Source organism: Leptonychotes weddellii, chromosome 15 (genome assembly GCF_054177405.1).
Source record: "Leptonychotes weddellii isolate Sample4059 chromosome 15, ASM5417740v2, whole genome shotgun sequence".
Taxonomy (NCBI): Eukaryota; Metazoa; Chordata; class Mammalia; order Carnivora; family Phocidae; genus Leptonychotes; species Leptonychotes weddellii.
The window spans coordinates 19,770,627-19,790,235 of record NC_138383.1 but is presented as its reverse complement, the minus strand read 5'-3'; the positions used below and the strand labels follow the sequence as shown (position 1 = coordinate 19,790,235).

The following is a 19,609-nucleotide window of genomic DNA, read 5'->3' as shown; positions in this document are numbered from 1 at the left end:
TTGAGTTCAAGCCCCACTATGGGTGTAGAGCTTACTTAATAATAATAATAAAATAGGGGTGCCTGGGAGGCTCAGTCATTAAGCGTCTGCCTTCAGCTCAGGTCATGATCCCGGGGTCCTGAGATCGAGCCCCACATCGGACTCCCTGCTCCACCAGAGGCCTGCTTCTCTCTCTCCCACTGCCCCTGCTTGTGCTCCCTCTCTCGCTGTCTCTCTCTGTCAAATAGATAAAATCTTTCAAAAAAAAATAATAATAATAAAATCTTCATTTCCGATCAGTTTTTTTGGTGACCTGGTTCGTTTGGATTTTATCAGACTTCAGTAGAGTCTGTATTATTCTTTTTTAAGATTTTATTTATTTTTTAGAGAGCGAGCGAGAGAGAAACAGCATGAGAGGGGAGAGGGTCAGAGGGAGAAGCAGGCTCCCCGCTGAGCGGGGAGCCCGATGTGGGACTCGATCCCAGGACCCTGGGATCATGACCTGAGCCGAAGGCAGACGCTTAACCATCTGAGCCACCCAGGCACCCGAGTCTGTATTATTCTTAAAGGCTTTATCTTTAAAGTACTGAGCTCTTACAGAAAAGAAAGGATCTTTGTGAGCATTCAAATTTGATTTAGAATTTTTTTAAAAAGATTTTATTTATTTATTTGACAGAGAGAGACACAGCGAGAGAGGGAACACAAGCAGGGGGAGTGGGAGAGGGAGAAGCAGGCCTCCCGCTGAGCAGAGAGCCCGATACGGGGCTTGATCCCAGGACCCCGGGACCATGACCTGAGCCGAAGGCAGACGCTTAACGACTGAGCCACCCAGGCGCCCCAAATTTGATTTAGAATTTTGCTAATGGAATGCTTAGTTCTCATTTCTAATGTATTCAGCTCAAATTTTTATTAGAAGTTTGTAAAAGTAAATCACTTTTTAAACAACCTGCTTTAAAAAGGGGAAAGGGATAAATGATTATATTTAAAGTAGTTTATGCTATTAAATTGTGAAAAATATTAGGAAATCTTTTTAAATAATTGATATGTAAATTTATATTCTTTATTAACGATAAAGACTTCTTATCAGTGGTATTGATACTGTATAGATTAAATCCCATCATCATAAATTCCAAGAGACTATACAGATTTTAAAATTTGAGCAGTCATGGAGCTTGGCAACTTTTTTTGTAAGAAAATTATTATACATGAGCATTTATGCAACTACTCACCATATGTGAACCCAACTACAGGCATAAATGGGGAACCAGGAAATACTGATATTGGCAAGATCAGCACTTCCTGGTACTGAATCTTCATAATAATGACTTAGATGTTCAATATCTGCTCTCCAGTGTTAGACCCTCTGTATCATATGTCCTCTGCACTGTATAGAGGAATAGATTAGTTACTGAGTGCTGTATACTGAAGGCTAAAGACCATAATGTTAAGCGTTGCAATTTTATGAGTCATCATTATTCCATGATTTTTGGTACATTGGAATTTGTTGAAATAGGATTTGACCTGTATTCAACTTGTATGCCCTGAACTGGTAGTACATAGCAAACATTCATGCTTTATGAAATAAACATGCTAAACATGTAATTTTTCAGAAGCAATGTACATTTTCATAGTAGCGAACTGAACATGAACCTATAAAGCCAACTGTGGAGAAAACAAGACCTGAATATAAAACATAGACTGAACTTATATGAAGTGATGGTGAGAAAATTCAGATACTTCTAGTGAAGCATAACCAAGAAATAATCTATTTCTGAATCATGAAGAATTAAAATTTATAAAGAGTATTATGACATTAGTAGTTGAAAAATTGGGAATTTTCATTCCCTGAAAGTCTTAAAAATTGGGGAAATTTATTTTTTTAAAGATTTTATCTATTGGGGCGCCTGGGTGGCTTAGTCGTTAAGCGTCTGCCTTCGGCTCAGGTCATGGTCCCAGGGTCCTGGGATCGAGCCCCGCATCGGGCTCCCTGCTCCGCGGGAGGCCTGCTTCTCCCTCTCTCACTCCCCCTGCTTGTGTTCCCTCTCTCGCTGTGTCTCTCTCTGTGAAATAAATAAAATCTTTAAAAAAAAAAAAAAAAGATTTTATTTATTTATTTGACAGAGAGAAAGCCCCCGATGTGGGGCTCGATCCCAGGAGTCTGGGATCATGACCTGAGCCGAAGGCAGATGCTTAACGACTGAGCCACCCAGGCGCCCAAAAATTGGGGAAATTTAAAATCTGTATTGTGTCCTGCCTGAAGAGTTTTCTGGTAAAGGGTTTTGTTCCCAGGGTAGAAAAATCTTAGTTCTAATTATAATAATGTTGTGTATGCATCTCTATCAGTTATTGAACAGAAAGTTTCAGATGATCATTTTGCCTTTCATTGACCACCCTAGTTCTGGTTGATATACACAAACTAATCTAGATTCTTTTCTGCCTGATTTACAAGAGATTAAAATGATGAAAATTGGTAGAAAGTTATACTTTTGCGATTGTGTTTTTATATGCAATCTTTAAAAAGATAGATTGCAAAGGATAGATCTTTATGATTCTATGGAAATATTCGTGAAAGAATACATGTTTTTATAACCACTTATTAAAAAAAGTGGAGGAAGCTCCTTCTGTGGTTAGGAGGATTCTCAGCTTGTTTTCAGGCTTCTGATACTGTGATAGAATAGAAAAGACTTATTATCTAGCATGGTTTTATTTGTAGGCATGAATTAATATGTTCTCTTTTTTGAGGACATGCATAGCACAAAATCCTTTCTTATAAATAAATTGAGATGGTTAAAAAATTGGAACTGTACACTGACTTTCCTAATCTATTCCAGAAAAGACATCCTTTCTCCCTGCCCCCTCTTCCCCCCACCATGTTGTTGATTATCATGAGAGGCCTGCTACCAGTTGCTTTAATGATTCTGAAATAGTTTACTGGACTCTCAGATTTTTAGTTTGAGAATTATTTATCCATTTGGCCTTTTGCTTCCAAACCAACAGAATAGCTCAGTATATTCACTAATTTTGATGTCCAATTTAACTTTTTTTTTTTTTTTTTTTTTACAAAACTCAAATTCTATTTCCTTTTCCAAGTTCTGTCTACATCTTCTATAACATAGTAGCATTACATTGTTGAACTTTCATTCCTTATGCTGGTCAAAATATATGGAATAGATTTGGTGACTCCATGAGTTGCAGTGGTACTTTGGGAATTTAAGGTGATTACTTCCTGTATTTTATTTCATCTCAGTAAAATTACAGTAGAATCTTAGGAAAAACGTTAAAAAGTTTGTTATCTACAAGTAATATCACAAATTTTTTCTTTTATATACTATGGATTTTTTTTTGTGAAATCCCAAGTATCTTTGACTGTGATAAACTTCAGTTCCTTATATTATAGGGTTTTATCTCTTAAAAGAAAAGTTTTTATAATCTTTTGATAGCCAGACATTATAAGCTTTGAAAAGTTTTATTTTCATATTTTTTTAAGTAATTATGATCTTTTTCTTCTCTTCCTCTATTATTTAGTCCAAAAGAAACTCCACCTTCAAAACCTGTAAAGAAAGAGAAGGAACAAAGGCCACGTCACTTACTCACGGACCTCCCTCTCCCTCCAGAACTTCCTGGTGGGGATCCATCTCCCCCAGACTCTCCAGAACCAAAGGCAGTTACACCACCTCAGCAACCATATAAAAAGAGACCAAAGTGAGTTTTTAGAGGGATATTTTATTTTATTTAAGAGAGAATGAGCGGGGGAAGGGGGGCAGAGGGGGAAGGAGAGGGAGAAGAGAACCTCCAACAGACTCTGCACTGAGTGTGGGGCCCGACCTGGGCCTCCATCCTACAACTCCTGAGATCATGACCTGAGCTGAAACCAAGTCTGACCCTTAACCGACTGAGCCATCCAGGTGCCCCTGGAGGGACAGCTTCCTTCCTTACTTTTGGGCCTAAATCTCACACTTTCTTCCACAACCTACACTGGTAGGATTATATAAAATCGGGCCTAATGTGTATCTTTTATATTAATGGATAAAGGCTTTTCTGGGAGACCTGTTCATCTGCACCCTCAGATACCTACTGTTTTTAGAAAAGCAATGATTTCCCAAATTCAGATATACCATGAACATTGATCCCGTTGTATCTTTTGAGTTTGATACTTAGAATATTAAAAAAGAAAAAAAGCTCTTTTATTCAGGGTGTATCAACCATGTACACATAAATGAAAAATTAATAGATGTGGGATGTTTTTTCTTAAACCACATAAATTGCCATGCGATAAATGTAGTAGAATCTGGGTTTGATCTACCGTTAGCAGTAGATTGTTAGCATTTCTCTCTCTTTTTTTTTAAACTAGGCTCCACGCCCACCGTGGGGCTTAAACTCACGACCCTGAGATTAAGAGTTGCGTCCTCTACCAACTGGGCCAGCCAGGCACCCGAACATTCCTCTCTTAATAAGAAAAATAGTTACCATTTATTGAGTACATCGTATTGCCAATGTTTTATATTTTATTTTAATAGTAGCCCTATGATGTAGGGATTCTTTTCCGATTCAGTAGGTGAGGAAGCCAGTACTAAAGAGAGATTAGAAAGTAAGCAGCAGGGCGCCTGGGTGGCTCAGTTGTTAAGCGTCTGCCTACGGCTTGGGTCATGATCCCAGGGTCCTGGGATCGAGCCTCACATCGGGCTCCCTGCTCTGCGGGAAGCTTGCTTCTCCCTCTCCCACTCCCCCTGCTTGTGTTCCTGCTCTCGCTGTCTCTGTCTCTCAAATAAATAAATAAAAATCTTAAAAAAAAAAAAAAAGAAAGTAAGCAGCAAATCTATTATTTGATCTTATGCCTTCCTGAAGCAAAAAATCTATCTTAGCCACTGTGAGAGACCATTTATTTCATATCATTTGATTCCTGCCTTTTTAATAAAGAAATCCATAGAAGATTCATGGGCCAGAGAATCATCATAAAAGAATTCTGTTTTCGTGCTCGCTTCGGCAGCACATATACTAAAATTGGAAGAATTCTGTTTTCTTCTTTGAATAGGCTTAAGTTTTTAAAATAACTTTTTTTGGTTTGTTTTGTGGGGGCTCTTTTGTTTTGCCTTTTTTAGAATTTGTTGTCCTCGTTATGGAGAAAGAAGACAAACAGAAAGTGACTGGGGAAAACGCTGTGTAGACAAGTTTGACATTATTGGGATTATTGGAGAGGGAACCTATGGCCAAGTATATAAAGCCAAGGACAAAGACACAGGTAAATATTGCCACAAAATTCTAGATGTCAGGAGTTTAAAAATTTAGCAGTACTAATGCTAAAGTAGACTTAGCAGAAGTAAATTTCGAGTTTTAATTTGGTTTCCAAAAGTTACTGAAATACTAAAATTTTCCAAAAGAATAGTATAATTATTACTGTTTAAAAATCTTCCTCTTTATCTGTTGTCCATTGTAAATATTTTATAATAAGCTTGCTGGGAATTTAAGAGAGAGTAAAAATAAAATTTATAAGTTGCTCTTTGTTTGGTAAGGTGTAGTCCTTAAAGATAAAATGAAGTAATTGGATTATTGGCATATTTTAATACTTCAAAATTTTTAGGCCTAACTGAATACTGAATTAAGAAATGCAAGTCTTAAAAAAAATCAAAGGCAAGAAAGGGAACATGGGTTTGGTTTGGTTTTTTAAAGTATAAAAGTATCTGGCATATAGCATTAAAGTAAGCTAGATCTGTCTTTCAGAGCAACTCTGGGCATATATTGGCTGGTTCATGATGGTGGCCAAAATACGCTAATTGATAATAACAGTTTGAATTTATTGTAACAGGAGAGCTAGTGGCCCTGAAAAAGGTGAGACTGGACAATGAGAAGGAGGGCTTCCCAATCACAGCCATTCGTGAGATCAAAATCCTTCGTCAGCTAATCCACCGAAGCGTTGTTAACATGAAGGAAATTGTTACAGATAAACAAGATGCACTGGATTTCAAGAAGGACAAAGGTAATAGCAAGGAATCATGTTTCTACAGGGTAGATTGGTACATCTTATTTTCCTCTTTTAGCTTGTCTGTTTGACCAACTTCTTGAATCCATACCAGAGTTAAGATGTTAGTTTTGGGGATGCCTGGGTGGCTCAGTTGTTAAGCGTCTGCCTTCAGCTCAGGTCATGATCCCGGGGTCCTGGGATCGAGCCCCACATCAGGCTCCCTTCTCCGTGGGGAGTCTGCTTCTGCCTCTCCCACTCCCCCTGCTTGTGTTCCCTCTTGCTGTGTCTCTCTCTGTCAAATAAGTAAATAAAATCTTTAAAAAAAAAAAAAAAAGATGTTAGTTTTGAAGTCTCCTTTTTTTTTTTTTACAAATTATAATAACAATAATGGAAATTAAACCCAGATTTATCAGTTACTCTCATTTTTTTTTTTTTTTTAAAGTAGGCTTCATGCCCAGCATGGAGCCCAGCATGGGCCTTGAACTCATGACCCTGAGATCAAGACCTGAGCTGAGATCAGGCGTCAGACACTTAACCAACTGAGTCACCCAGACGCCCACAGTTACTCTCATTTTTACATCGTCCCTTCTGGTTATTGTTTATAATGCATCCATATTTAGTTTAGTTTTGGACTTACACAGTTTAGAATTCAAAGCAGATAGATCTAAAACAATCTTCAGGTCACATACTGGTTTGTTTTCCTGGGTTTGTAACTTTTGTCTCTTTGGGGGATAAAATTGTTCATTCATACTTACGTTTGAAGTAGTCCAGATATGTCATTCAACCTACTTTTTTTAAAGCAAATCTGAAGATGTCTTTTGTGAAGAAATGGCATCTGTGAATATAGTCTGGAATGTTAAGAGAGAACACAATTGAAGTACATAAAATTAGGAAGGTAATGGATAAAGTTAAGCTGGGCTTATTTATAGACCCTTAAAGATATTAGCACTAGGGGAGTAGCACTTCTCAAGTTTAGTAGAAGTAGTTTTTGTTTGTTTTTAATTTTATTAAATGGTAGAAGTAGTTTTAAAGCAAATAAAAAGAGGGCGCCTGGGTGGCTCAGTTGTTAAGCATCTGCCTTTGGCTCAGGTCATGATCCTAGGGTCCTGGGATCGAGCCCCGCGTCGGTCTCCCTGCTCAGCGGAAGGCTGCTTCTCCCTCTCCCACTCCCCCTGCTCCTGTTCCCTCTCTCGCTGTGTCTCTCTCTGTCAAATAAATAAATAAAATCTTTAAAATAAAATAAAATAAAGCAAATAAAAAGAAATTCTGCTTCTGTAACTGTAGTTAGATACATTTATGGAAGTTAGACCAGAATAAAATTAAGAATACTAGATATACTTCTGGGTATTTCTTAACTTCTTCTGATTATAAGAATAGTATAATGTATTGGTAGTTTCTCTAAGGATAAACAAGAAAACAATTTCCTTTAGAGTGGAGCTTACTTTTCCTCTGCCATTCTGTACTACTTATTTTTTTTTAAACTTTTTTTCTACTTTTTTTTTTTTTTAAGATTTTATTTATTTATTTGACACAGAGAGAGATAGCGAGAGCAGGAACACAAGCGGGGAGTGGGAGAGGGAGAAGCAGGTTTCCCGCCAAGCAGGGAGCCCAATGCAGGGCTCAGTCCCAGGACCCTGGGATCATGACCTGAGCCAAAGGCAGACGCTTAACGACTGAGCCATCCCAGCCCCCCCCATTCTGTACTCTTTAAATAGTTTACTATGTACTGTTTAAATTCTTTTTTAAAAAAATCATAAAATAAATGGATGAATAAATGGATGTGATGCATACCCATTGTGGCAAAATTGAAAATATGGAAGGGTAAGACAAAGAAAATGGCAACCATTTCTCTCCCACTCCATCCCAGTCTACTGCCATCCATAGAAAACCACTATAGTATTACCATTTTGATGTATTTCTTTCTAAGTGTTGTATGTATGTTATATTTATTTTAGCATAACTGAGATCAAAGTATATTTAGTGTTTTATAATTTGTCATAAGCAATTTGCCATGTCATTAACATGTTTTAATGACTGGGTAAGGCTTAGATGAATCTAAATTTACTTCAGAAGTCTCATTTGAGCAATTAGTTACCAGTTTATTTTCTTTATTATTATTTATATATAGATAAATCTTTAAAGATTTATTTTTAGTGAGAGAGTGCATTTGCGCGAACAGTGGGAGAGACAGAGGGAGAGGCAGAGGGAAAGAATCTCAAGCAGACTCCTTGCTAAGCGTGGATCACAACTCAGGGCTCAATCTCAGGATCCTGAGATCATGACCTGAGCCAAAATCAAGAGTCAGACGCTTAACTGAGTCACCCTGGCGCCCCTATTATTATTTTTTAAAGCAAGCTCTACACCCAATGTGGGGCATGAACTCATGACACCAAGGTCAAGAGTCATATGTTCTACCGACTGAGCCACCCAAGTGCCCCAATTAGTTACTAGTTTAAAAAATATAATCTGCTTTGAACATTTTTGTTCATAAATCTTTGCATTTTGATTTATTAATATAGTTTCTTAGAAGTAGAATTATTTGGTTAAAGGAGTTTTTGTATTTAATGTTAGATTCCTTTTTTTTTTTTTTTTAAAGATTTTATTTTTTAGAGAGCGAGCAAGAGAGAAACAGCATGAGAGGGGAGAGGGTCAGAGGAAGAAGCAGGCTCCCCGCTGAGCGGGGAGCCCGATGTGGGACTCGATCCCAGGACTCTGGGATCATGACCTGAGCCGAAGGCAGACGCTTAACCATCTGAGCCACCCAGGCGCCCGTTAGATTACTTTTAATATAAATTATTTATGTCCACCTGTGAGTGCCCATTCCACTTTATCCTCCCTAAGATTGAGTACATCTTTTTAAAAAATTGTCATTTTGATAGGTGAAGTATGATATTATTTTGGATTGCATTCCTTCTGTTACTTCTGAGTTCTTCTCCATGTTTATCAGTTTCACTTATTTTCTCTTCTTTGAGTTGTCCTTTTGTGTCCTGTGTCTACTTACCTTTTGCAGTTTTGGTGTTTTTCTTACTAATTTGAGCTCTTGGCTAAATCTAAGATATTCCTTTAATGCTGTGGTTCTTAATTTTGGGGGGGTTATGGACCTCTTTAAACATTCTTACGGATCCATACTTTAAAAAAATAAGTTCCAAATGTTGCATATTATGTGTTTAAAATATTGCATACTATTTCAGGGAGTTCAAAGAATCCTTGAAGCCTACCCTCTAGGTTAAGAATCCTTGCCCTTATGCTGGTAGGAGACAGAATTTTAAGACTGGATAGATAATTGTCTAATCTAGGTCTAGTACTGCTTATGTTAAAATATTTGCCAAAAAAACCCCAGAAAAACAATATTGGCCTTTGTCATCATATACCCTGCTGAAGTGGAAAGATAGCATGGATTTCAGATCTTTTACAGTTCTCTTAGCATACTTACCCTTTTATCTACTTCTAAATTTAAGGAGTTTAATTGGATGGTTCACCTTTCTTTCAGTTCTTAAATACTATGAATGTGACCAATAATTTGTACTATATATACTGTGCTATGCCTGGCATATTATGTGAGTACTATTAAATATAACTGAGGTAAAGACTTATACAGAAGTAGCCATAGACAATAATGGCATAGTAACAAATGGGCATGGTTATAACAAATAAAACTTCGTTTTACAGTGACAAACAGCAGCCTGGATTTGGCCCAAGGCTTGTAATTTGCCAACTAACTCAGATTGTAGAAGACTAGTAATACATCTTGATCAGAGCAGTTGTTCTCCTCAAGAAGTAAATAGTCCGAAGAGCACTGGGTTAAGAGTCAAAAGATTAATTAAAATAGTAGTTCTGTTATTTATTATTAGGGCAAGTTATTCAACTACTCTGAGTTTCAGTTTCTTCATCTATAAAATTAAGTGGTTGTTTCAGAGAGTCCACTCCAAAATTACATTAAAATTTGAGGCATTGTCATTTCAGCATCCTTTTCCTCTTGTTTTTAATTTTTTCTTTCATTTTTGTATAGGTGCCTTTTACCTTGTATTTGAGTATATGGACCATGACTTAATGGGACTGCTAGAATCTGGTTTGGTGCACTTTTCTGAGGACCATATCAAGTCATTCATGAAACAGCTAATGGAAGGATTGGATTACTGTCACAAAAAGAATTTCCTGCATCGGGATATTAAGTGTTCTAACATTTTGCTGAACAACAGGTAACATAGTAACCAAATGAGGTTAAGCATTTTCTCCCTCCTGACCCAATTAGTTTCAGCTAGTTAGTTGGGGTTATAGGTAGACCCAGTGATGCAGTTTCTTGCATTTACATACATATGATAACTGTACTGTAGGAACATCTTATGATGGGGTACTCTGATGAGCAGAGTCTTCAGACTCAGTGTTGGTAAGGAATTAACAGAGGTAGGATTGTAAAGGTTTTTTAATTGCAAACATTTAGGGAATCACATCCTGTAGGAATATTCAGAGTTTTTTTGCCATAGTTAGTAAATATTATTGTGGTCCTTGGCAATTAAAACACACATTGAGTTCTCAGTGTAATTTCTCCCTTGTTTAAGTGGGGAGAAACATGCCTGCTCTTATAGCTGCTCTTGAGACTTTCTCTGTTACCAAATTTCAGAGTAAACACAGATGTAGGTGGTGGTTGACCTTTCTGCCAAGCACTTACTCCCCAGGTTTTAATAGTGTAAACAGACAGGAATTTGGTGATGAACAGTGCTAAATCTTCAGAAGTTTTTATCTGCTTTCTTCCTCTCTGGCTATTTGTCTAAACTACATTGGTGATATCAGGTGTATTATGCATACTAGTGTTTGGTAAATAGCCCTACCTATCGAATAAAAAGCAGGTCTGATACTATTGAAGTTATACCAGTGTTTGGTTCTTTAGGTAACTGGGCTGTTTATAGCCATCTTTGTCTGATTTACCCATTGTTTTATACATTTCTGTTCAATTTAACAAATACTGTTATCTGGAGAGAGCTATAGAATGATTATGACTTATTTCTCATCTTCGTGGAGTGAGATAACCAACTATCCTGAGTTGCCCAGGGACTGTTCTGGTTTTATTTATTTTAAGTTTGTTTTTGTTTTTGTTTTTTTAGAGAGCAAGCAAGCAGGGAGGGGGAGGGACAGAGAGAGAATTTTTTTTTTTTTTAAAGATTTTATTTATTTATTTGACAGAGAGAGAGATAGCGAGAGCAGGAACACAAGTAGGGGGAGTGGGAGAGCGAGAAGCAGGCTTCCTGCCGAGCAGGGAGCCCGATGTGGGACTCGATCCCAGGACCCTGGGATCATGACCTGAGCCGAAGGCAGACGCTTAACGACTGAGCCACCCAGGCGCCCCCAGAGAGAGAATCTTAAGCAGGCTCCATGCCCAGCACTGAGCCTGATACAGGGCTCAATCTCACACACTGAAATCATGACTTGAGCTGAAATCAAGGGTCGGGCAGTTAACCGACTAAGCTACCCAGGTGCCCCTAAAGATTTTTTATTTTTTTATTTATTTTTTTATTATTATTTATTTATTTGAGAGAGAGAATGAGATAGAGAGCATGAGAGGGGATAGGGTCAGAGGATGAAGCAGACTCCCTGCCGAGCAGGGAGCCCGACGCGGGACTCGATCCCGGGACTCCAGGATCATGACCTGAGCCGAAGGCAGTCGCTTAACCAACTGAGCCACCCAGACGCCCCAGATTTTTTATTTTTAAGTAATCTCTACACCCAGCATGAGGCTTGAACCCAGGACCCCAAGATAAAGAGTTATATGTGCCACCAACTTAGCCAGCCAAGTGCCCCTGTTCTGGTTTTAGCAGTGGAAGTCTCCCAGGGGATAGTTGGTCATTAGAAAGCTCAGAGTTTAATAGGGGAGCTAAACAAATAAATCACTCAATTCAGTAAATATTTATTAAGCACTCCTCCCCCCCGACACACACATGCTTTTTAAGTAATCTCTACACCCATCATGGGGCCTGAACTCACAACCCCAGAATCAAGAGTTCATGCTCTACCCGCTGAGCCAGCCAAGTGCCCCTAAGCCTCACCCATTCCCGCCTGTTTCTTTTTTTTTTTTTCTTGAATCTGGGAGCATCTGGGAAGATGTAATTTTGATGAATGGATAGGAATTTATCAGAAAGACTGACAACAGAGGGTTAAATTTCTAAGCAAAGAAATTACATGGGCAAAATCACATAAATATGAAAATTAACATGTAATATCTGGGAAAATGTATACAGGGGTCAGTATTACTAGGGCAGGAAGAGTGAAGCATATAATGATATGAAGCTGGATAGTTACAAGGAGCCAATTTAAGGATCTTGTATATCTTGCTAAGGAGCTTATACTGTCTATAGGTGAAAGCCATTGAGCGGTGCTGGTTTGGCTAATTTTTTGTTTTCAAATTATACAGTTAGGGGCACCTGGGTGATTCAGTCATTTGGACATCAGACTCTTGATTTCAGCTCAGGTCATGATCTCAGGGTCGTGAGATCGAGCCCTGCATCTGGCTCTGTGCTCAGTATGGAGTTGGCTTGGGATTCTCTCCCTCTGCCCCTCTCCCTGCTTGCTTGCTCTCTCTCAAAAAAATAAAAAAATAGGGTGCCTGGGTGGCTCAGTTGGTTAAGCGACTGCCTTCGGCTCAGGTCATGATCCTGGAGTCCCTGGATCGAGTCCCGCATCGGGCTCCCTGCTCGGCGGGGAGTCTGCTTCTCCCTCTGACCCTCCTCCCTCTCATGCTCTCTGTATCTCATTCTCTCTGTCTCAAATAAATAACATCTTAAAAAAAAAAAAATAAAAAATAAATAAATAAATTATACAGTTAATTTGGTTAATTTTTGTTTTTAAATTACACAGCTAATGCATTATTTTAAATTATTTTGTATGATGTATATAATTATTATATTTCATACTTAAATACTTTTGTGAGACAAAACATGATGTTAAAAGATTATTCCTGTCACTATCTCTGTTACCCACAATTTTCGTTAAAGCTGGGCTTGGTTAATCTACATCCATAGTAGTAATGCTTCAAGAACTTAATGATGGCTGTCACCTTGCAACTTTCTGGTCTATAGCATATACTTTTTTTGGTTCCTTTTGCTTCTCCAGCGGGCGTGTCTCAGGTCAGGGAATAAACTGCAGTCCTGCTTGGTGACCTTTCTAGTGGGTCAGGCCCCTCCCTGTCCCTCACTTCCCATATTCAGGAAGCTGATGAGGTTCTAGATTAAACTGAACTTCCTCTTCAGGTTGCTAAGCAGGATGCAGGAGTCTTATGATCTAACCTGATCCATCCAGCCTCTGCTTTTGCCCATTTGGCTCTGTTTACACAGAGGATTCTGGGTGAGATGGCCTGGAGAAAATGGTAAGGAGCCCTCAGCTGGACAAGGAAGTGAAAGCAGTTGATGGGAGAGGGAGGAGAGCAGAGCTGGGCTCCCCGATGTTCATTTTATCTTCATTACACAAGTATAAATGAAACTAAGTCATTTTAGATGGTGGAGAGACACAATTAGTTTTCTCTTTTAGAAAAATCAATAAATGGTCATTCTGATAGGGTATAGACTAGTGGCAGGGAGACCTATTAAGAATACCATAAGAGGGGCGCCTGGGTGGCTCAGTCGTTAAGCGTCTGCCTTCGGCTCAGGGGTCCTGGGATTGAGCCCCATGTCGGGCTCCCTGCTCCGTGGGAAGCGGCTCAGGTCATGATCCCAGGGTCCTGGGATCAAGCCCCGCATCGGACTCCCTGCTCCTTGGGAAGCCCGCTTCTCCCTCTCCCACTCCCCCTGCCTCTGTTCCCTCTCTTGCTGTGTTTCTCTCTGTCAAATAAATAAATAAATAAATAAATAAATAAATAAATAAATAAATAAAATCTTTAATTAAAAAAAAAAAAGAATACCATAAGAAATTCTCAGTGTTTAAACTAATCAAGGCATTACTAGTAGAGATGGACAGAATCACCTCTGTGGATCAATAGGCTTTGGTGAGTAAATTAATGGTAGAGAATGAATGAAAGGACTTTTAAGATAACTCACAGATTTCTGACTTAAGAAACTAACTAGATGGGTGGCATAATGGTCAATATAGGTAATATAGAAGGAAAAGCAGGATAGGTGAGTGGAGAGTAAATCCCTTTTGGATATGGATGTTGCATATCCAGGGTAGTGATATCTAATAGTCATATGGTCACATTGAAGTTCCAAACTAGCAGTATAGTTTAGGAGTTACCAAGCAGAGAAAAGGTGTCAGAAAATGGAACCCAAGGGAATGGTTAGAAAGATACAGAGAAAATAAGGAAATAATCATGAATGTAAAATAGACAGGTTTAGGGGCACCTGGGTGTCTCAGTTGGTTGAGCGTCTGACTCTTGGTTTTGGCTCAGGTCATGATCTCAGGGTCCTGAGATTGAGCCTGGTGTCTGGCTCCACACTCAGTGCAGAGTCTGGGTGAGATTCTCTCCCTTTCCGCCCCTTCCCCTGCTCACACTCTCTCTCTCTAAAATAAATAAAGAAATCTTAAAAAAAAAAAAAAGGCAGATTTAAGAAGGGGATGGTCCTATATGTCAGGTGATGCAGACAGATTATAAGACTTGAGAAGGAATCTGAAAATTAAAAGGTCAGCATTGACAATGTGTGGCAAGTTGGTGGGTAGCACAGTTAATGGGAAGGTGATGGTAGGTGTGTCTTTAATTTTTATTTTTAAGGTTGCAGAGGTTTGAGCATATTTAAATAGTAAGGGAAAAGAAAATAGGGAGAAGTTAAGATTCAAGAAAGAACCAAAATAATTTAAAGGAGCAGAGTTCTAGAGGAGATAGAATCAAGGCCACAGGTGGTAATGGCCACAATTATAGGTATTGATTATCCTTGAACAAGAGAGATTGGCACACTTTTTCTGTAATTGAAAGAAGAAAGGAAGGCTATATATATATATATTTTTTTTTTTAAAGATTTTATTTATTTATTTGAGAGAGAGCACAGAGGGAGAGTGAGAGGGAGAAGGTGACTCCGCGCTGAGCAGAGAGCCCGACGGAGGGCTCAATCCCAGGACCCTGAGATCACCACCTAAGCCGAAGGCATACACTTAACCAACTGAGCCACCCAGGCGCTCTGAAAGGAAGGTTATAGATGCAATTAAGATTATATAGGTAAAAGATAGGATGTTAAGTAGCTCCCACCTGATGATTTCTGTTTGTTTTTTTTTCCTTTTTTAAAAATTTTTAAAGATTTTATTTATTTGAGAGCGAGACAAAGATAGCAAGAGACAGTATGAATGGGGAGGAGAGGGAGAAGCAGGCTCCCTGCTTAGCAGGGAGCCAGATGTGGAGCCGAATCCTAGGACCCTGGGATCATGATGTGAGCCAAAGGCAGATGCTTTACCGACTGAGCCATCCAGGTGCCCTATGATTTCTCTTTTCAATGAAGAAGGTCATTTACTGAGAGATGAGAGGGTAGATTAGGAAATATGCTAGGTACTTCGTGATGTTTAGGTCTAGCCTAATTTTCCATAACTCTGTATCTCTTGCCATTGTAACTTTCAGTCCTCTGTGCCTTCCAGTCTTGGATCGTCTCAGGTTCTAAGAGTGAAGATGCTGAGAAATTTGAGGAACCCTTTATGTCTCATTATAGGGCTCAAGTTCACTAGTCCTTTTCTTTTTGCTTCTCTTAGAATTTGCTTGTAAATTGAAATAAAAATGACATGATGTTGGGGCAAGTGGATAAGGTGCCCAATAATCTTTACTAGGAATGATAAGGGTTGATTTAATGTAAAACTGTATTGCCAGTAGTTACTTTGTTTTATTTATTTATTAAAGATTTTATTTATTTGAGAGAGAGAAAGAACATGAGCGGAGGGGAGGGGCAAAGGGAGAGAGGGAGAAGCAGACTCCCCGCTGAGCGGGAGCCTGATGCAGGGCTCAGTCCCAGGACCCTGGGATCATGACCTGAGCCGAAGGCAGAAGCTTAACCAACTGAGCCACCAGCTGCCCCAAGTTACTTTGTTTTAATATTTTGTCCCATTGCTCATACTTTGAGGAGCACCTCCTAGCATAGCCTCTTTTTTTTCTACTGTCTCACTTTTCTGTCTGATCTCCACTATCAAGTACCTGAGATATCCCCAGTACCTTAAAAAAAGAGTGAGCTGGCTTTTCATTACCCAAGAAGTAACACAAGTGATAAATGTGAAGAATTTAGATAAATATGATTAATCCAAAATAGTTAGTAGTTTAAAAAGTTTTCTGACATTTTGTGTTATAGTTTATTAAAGTATTACTTGACATCACTGTCAAGGACAGAATGCTTAGCAGAGTGAAACATGGGTGTGATCCCTTTAAGGGCATGGTGCTCAAAAGTGTGGTTCTCAGGGGTGCCTGGGTGGCTCAGTCAGTTAAGTGTCTGCATTCAGCTTGGGTCATGATCCCAGAGTCCTGGGATCAGGCCCCGCATCCGGCTCCCTGCTCGGCAGGGAGTCTGCTTCTCCCTGTCCCGCTGCCTGCCGTTCCCCCTGCTTGTGCGCACGTATGCGCGCTCTGTCTCTCTGTCTCTCTGTCTCTCTCTCTCTCTGTCAAATGAATAGAATCTTTAAAAAAAAAAAAAGGTGTGGTTCTCGGACCAACAGAATTGGCATCATCTATGGGCTTGTTAGAAATGCAAGTTCAGGGGGCGCCTGGGTGGCTCAGTCGTTAAGCGTCTGCCTTCGGCTCAGGTCATGATCCCAGGGTCCTGGGATCGAGCCCTGCATCGGGCTCCCTGCTCGGCAGGAAGCCTGCTTCTCCCTCTGCCACTCCCCCTGCTTGTGTTCCCTCTCTCGCTGTGTCTCTTTCTGTCAAATAAATAAATAAAATCTTAAAAAAAAAAAAAAAAGAAATGCAAGTTCAGGGGTGCCTGAATGGCTCTCTTTTTTTTAATAGATTTCCCTTTTTTTTTTAAGATTTTTATTTTTTTATTTGAGAGGGAGAGAGAGAGAGCACAAGTGGGGGGAGCAGCAGAGGGAAAAGGAAAAGCAGGCTTCCCGCTGAGCAGGGAGCCTGATGCGGGACTCGATCCCAGGACCCTGAGATCATGACCTGAGCCGAAGGTAGATGCTTAACCCACTGAACAACTCAGGCACCCCAAGGGTCTGACTCTTGATATTAGCTCAGATCTTGATTTCACAGTCATGAGTTCAAGCCCCATGTTGGGCTCCGTGCCAGGCGTGGAGCCTCCTTTAAAAAAAAGAAAAATGCAAGTTCATGAGCCATGACCACCTGACTTGCATCTCTGGGAATGAGGCCCAGGAAACCTTTAATAAGCTTTCCAAGTGATTCTTATTTCATATTAAAGTTTGAGAACCCATCTAAGTTCATAGTTGTATATCTTTATGGTATAGGAAGTGATGGCAATATGTTGGTAAAAGGGGCCTCATACATCATAAAAATCATGTGCTCAGGTCAAAGCCATGTTCCCTGTTTGAAAAAATCTCCTATAGCCATGGTATTATTGTGGTTTACTTTTCATTATGAAAAAATAAATTATAAGAAAAAATTGAGACACGAATATAATAATACATATACAGGTAACATTTTATTATATTTGCTTCCTTTTAATTTTTCTGCTTGAGTTATTTTAAAGTAAATTACAGACACCATTATGTTTGACCCTAAATGCTCCGGAAGATTATTACCTATTATCTTCTAATACTCAGTTCATATTTTACATTTTTTCACTTATGTTAAAATGTCTTTTGTATAGCTAGTCTGTTCAAACCAGAATTAAAGTTTATAAACTGGATTTGGTTGTTAGGCCTCTTAAATCTCTCATAATCTAGAACAGTTCATTACTTTTTTCCCCCAATAATAAGCATTTAATCTAGCAGTTTTTAGTGACTGTTGTTTGCCAAGAAATAAAATAAATATTTATTTAAGGAGTCAAATCCAAAAACACAGTAGTAGTCAAAAAAGAAAACTGTAAGATTTTGTAAACCAAAGTAGTCAAAAGAGGCTTAATCTGGGAGAGTGACCATTAAGAACAGAACTAAGAGAGCATAGGTTAAAATTCATTTTTGTAATTCCTTTAACTCCTAAATTCATGCATTACTGTTTAGGTATAATTAAGAGGCAGCTACTGTTAACTTTTGTAAAAATAATTTTTTTTTTGTTTTACAGTGGGCAAATCAAACTAGCAGATTTTGGACTTGCACGGCTCTATAACTCTGAAGAGAGGTGAGGCATTCATCAAAATTACATGTGTGAAAAAAGGAAAAAATCCTTTTTATTCTTGGATATTCTAGTATTCTGCAAGTTGCAATAATTTCAGTTTCTTAATTTTCTAAATGTGTTAATTCTGTCTAAATTATTGAATCAGCCTTAGACTGAAATAAATCAACCCAAATTGGAATGCAAATTATTTTTTCATCTCCTACTTCTGTCCAGTTTACTTTTGAACTATTAGATTGCTATGGAGCTGTTTTGACAATCCCATTTTCAGTTGGCAGCTATTTCTATTTGCATTTACTTGTACAAGTGTTATTTCATCAGAAGCTATTGTAAATTTATGTCATGGTTGTTTTTTACATTTCAGTCGCCCTTATACAAACAAAGTCATCACTCTGTGGTACCGACCTCCAGAACTTCTGCTAGGAGAGGAGCGTTACACACCAGCCATTGATGTTTGGAGCTGTGGGTAAGTCTCCCTGTGCTTTCTCTTTTTGTAATTTACATGTTGTTGAACTTGTATCTGTTTTCTCTCTATATTGGTTTTTGTAGCTTTTCTTTAAGTTCGAAGGGATAAGGATAAACTTTTAGCCAGAATTCAGAGAAATCTGTTGAATATTTCCTAATATCAGAGACATATTTTTTTTAAAAAAACATTTCCCCAAATGTCTTTTTTTTTTTTAACTTAGTTTGAATTGAGATCCAAATACATTCAAATAAGGTCCACAGATTACAATTGATTATCTCAAGTCTTTTAATTATAGCTTCTCCCTCCCATCTCTTGGAGGAGCCTCCCCATCTTATAATTTCCTTAGAAGAAACTGGATTTTGCTGATTGCATCTTCACTGTGTTTTTGTTATTTTAGCATGGTTCTCTATCCCTTTTATTTCCTGTAAATTGTAGGTGAATTCAAGTTTGATTTCCAATCACCCACTGATACTGAAACTATTTTACAGGTGGTTTTGAGTACTTCTGATAGATTATGGTCAATGATACATCAAAGTTGGGGGTAGGAGGCATTGGGAGCCTCTGCCCAGAGTACAGACAATAACTGGATACATTACCTCTAGGGAGTTTAAGAGCAGTAAAACAATCCAGTACAAATTAGTGTGCTCTTTATTATCACATTATACAGGCAGTTCTAAACGATGTTTGTTAAAATATTCCTCCCTAACAGGGCAGATTTACACACATACATACACAGCCCGCTTTACGTAATATACAATTATCTCTTTTTGAAATGTTATCAGCTATTAATGATCCATCTTCATTCATTCATTTGTGGTTGTTTTGTGATGGTGATATTCTAATTAGATTATTCCTTCCTGGGATAAAGAAAACATCTATTTTACTAACCCTAGATACGAGTCATATAGAAAAAAGTAGAGATAAAGATTTAATTCTTTCATTTTATTCACCAGTTTTGTTTTTTTTTTTTAAGATTTTATTTATTAGAGAGAGAGAGCATGAGAGAGGAGGGAGGGTCAGAGGGAGG

The 19,609-nt window shown here is 38.5% G+C and overlaps 1 protein-coding gene across 3 annotated transcripts in view; it reads left to right on the top strand.

Annotated features, from left to right (window-relative positions):
• CDK12 (cyclin dependent kinase 12) overlaps window positions 1–19,609 on the top strand; it is a 49,873-nt gene that overhangs the window by 11,706 nt on the left and 18,558 nt on the right. For all 3 annotated transcript variants that reach the window (XM_031017748.2, XM_006746945.3, XM_006746946.3), the window contains exons 3-8: window positions 3,505–3,681; window positions 5,079–5,218; window positions 5,783–5,953; window positions 9,948–10,137; window positions 18,066–18,122; window positions 18,481–18,582. In XM_031017748.2, coding sequence (XP_030873608.1) covers window positions 3,505–3,681; window positions 5,079–5,218; window positions 5,783–5,953; window positions 9,948–10,137; window positions 18,066–18,122; window positions 18,481–18,582 — 837 coding nt within the window. The remainder of the gene's footprint in view (window positions 1–3,504; window positions 3,682–5,078; window positions 5,219–5,782; window positions 5,954–9,947; window positions 10,138–18,065; window positions 18,123–18,480; window positions 18,583–19,609) is intronic.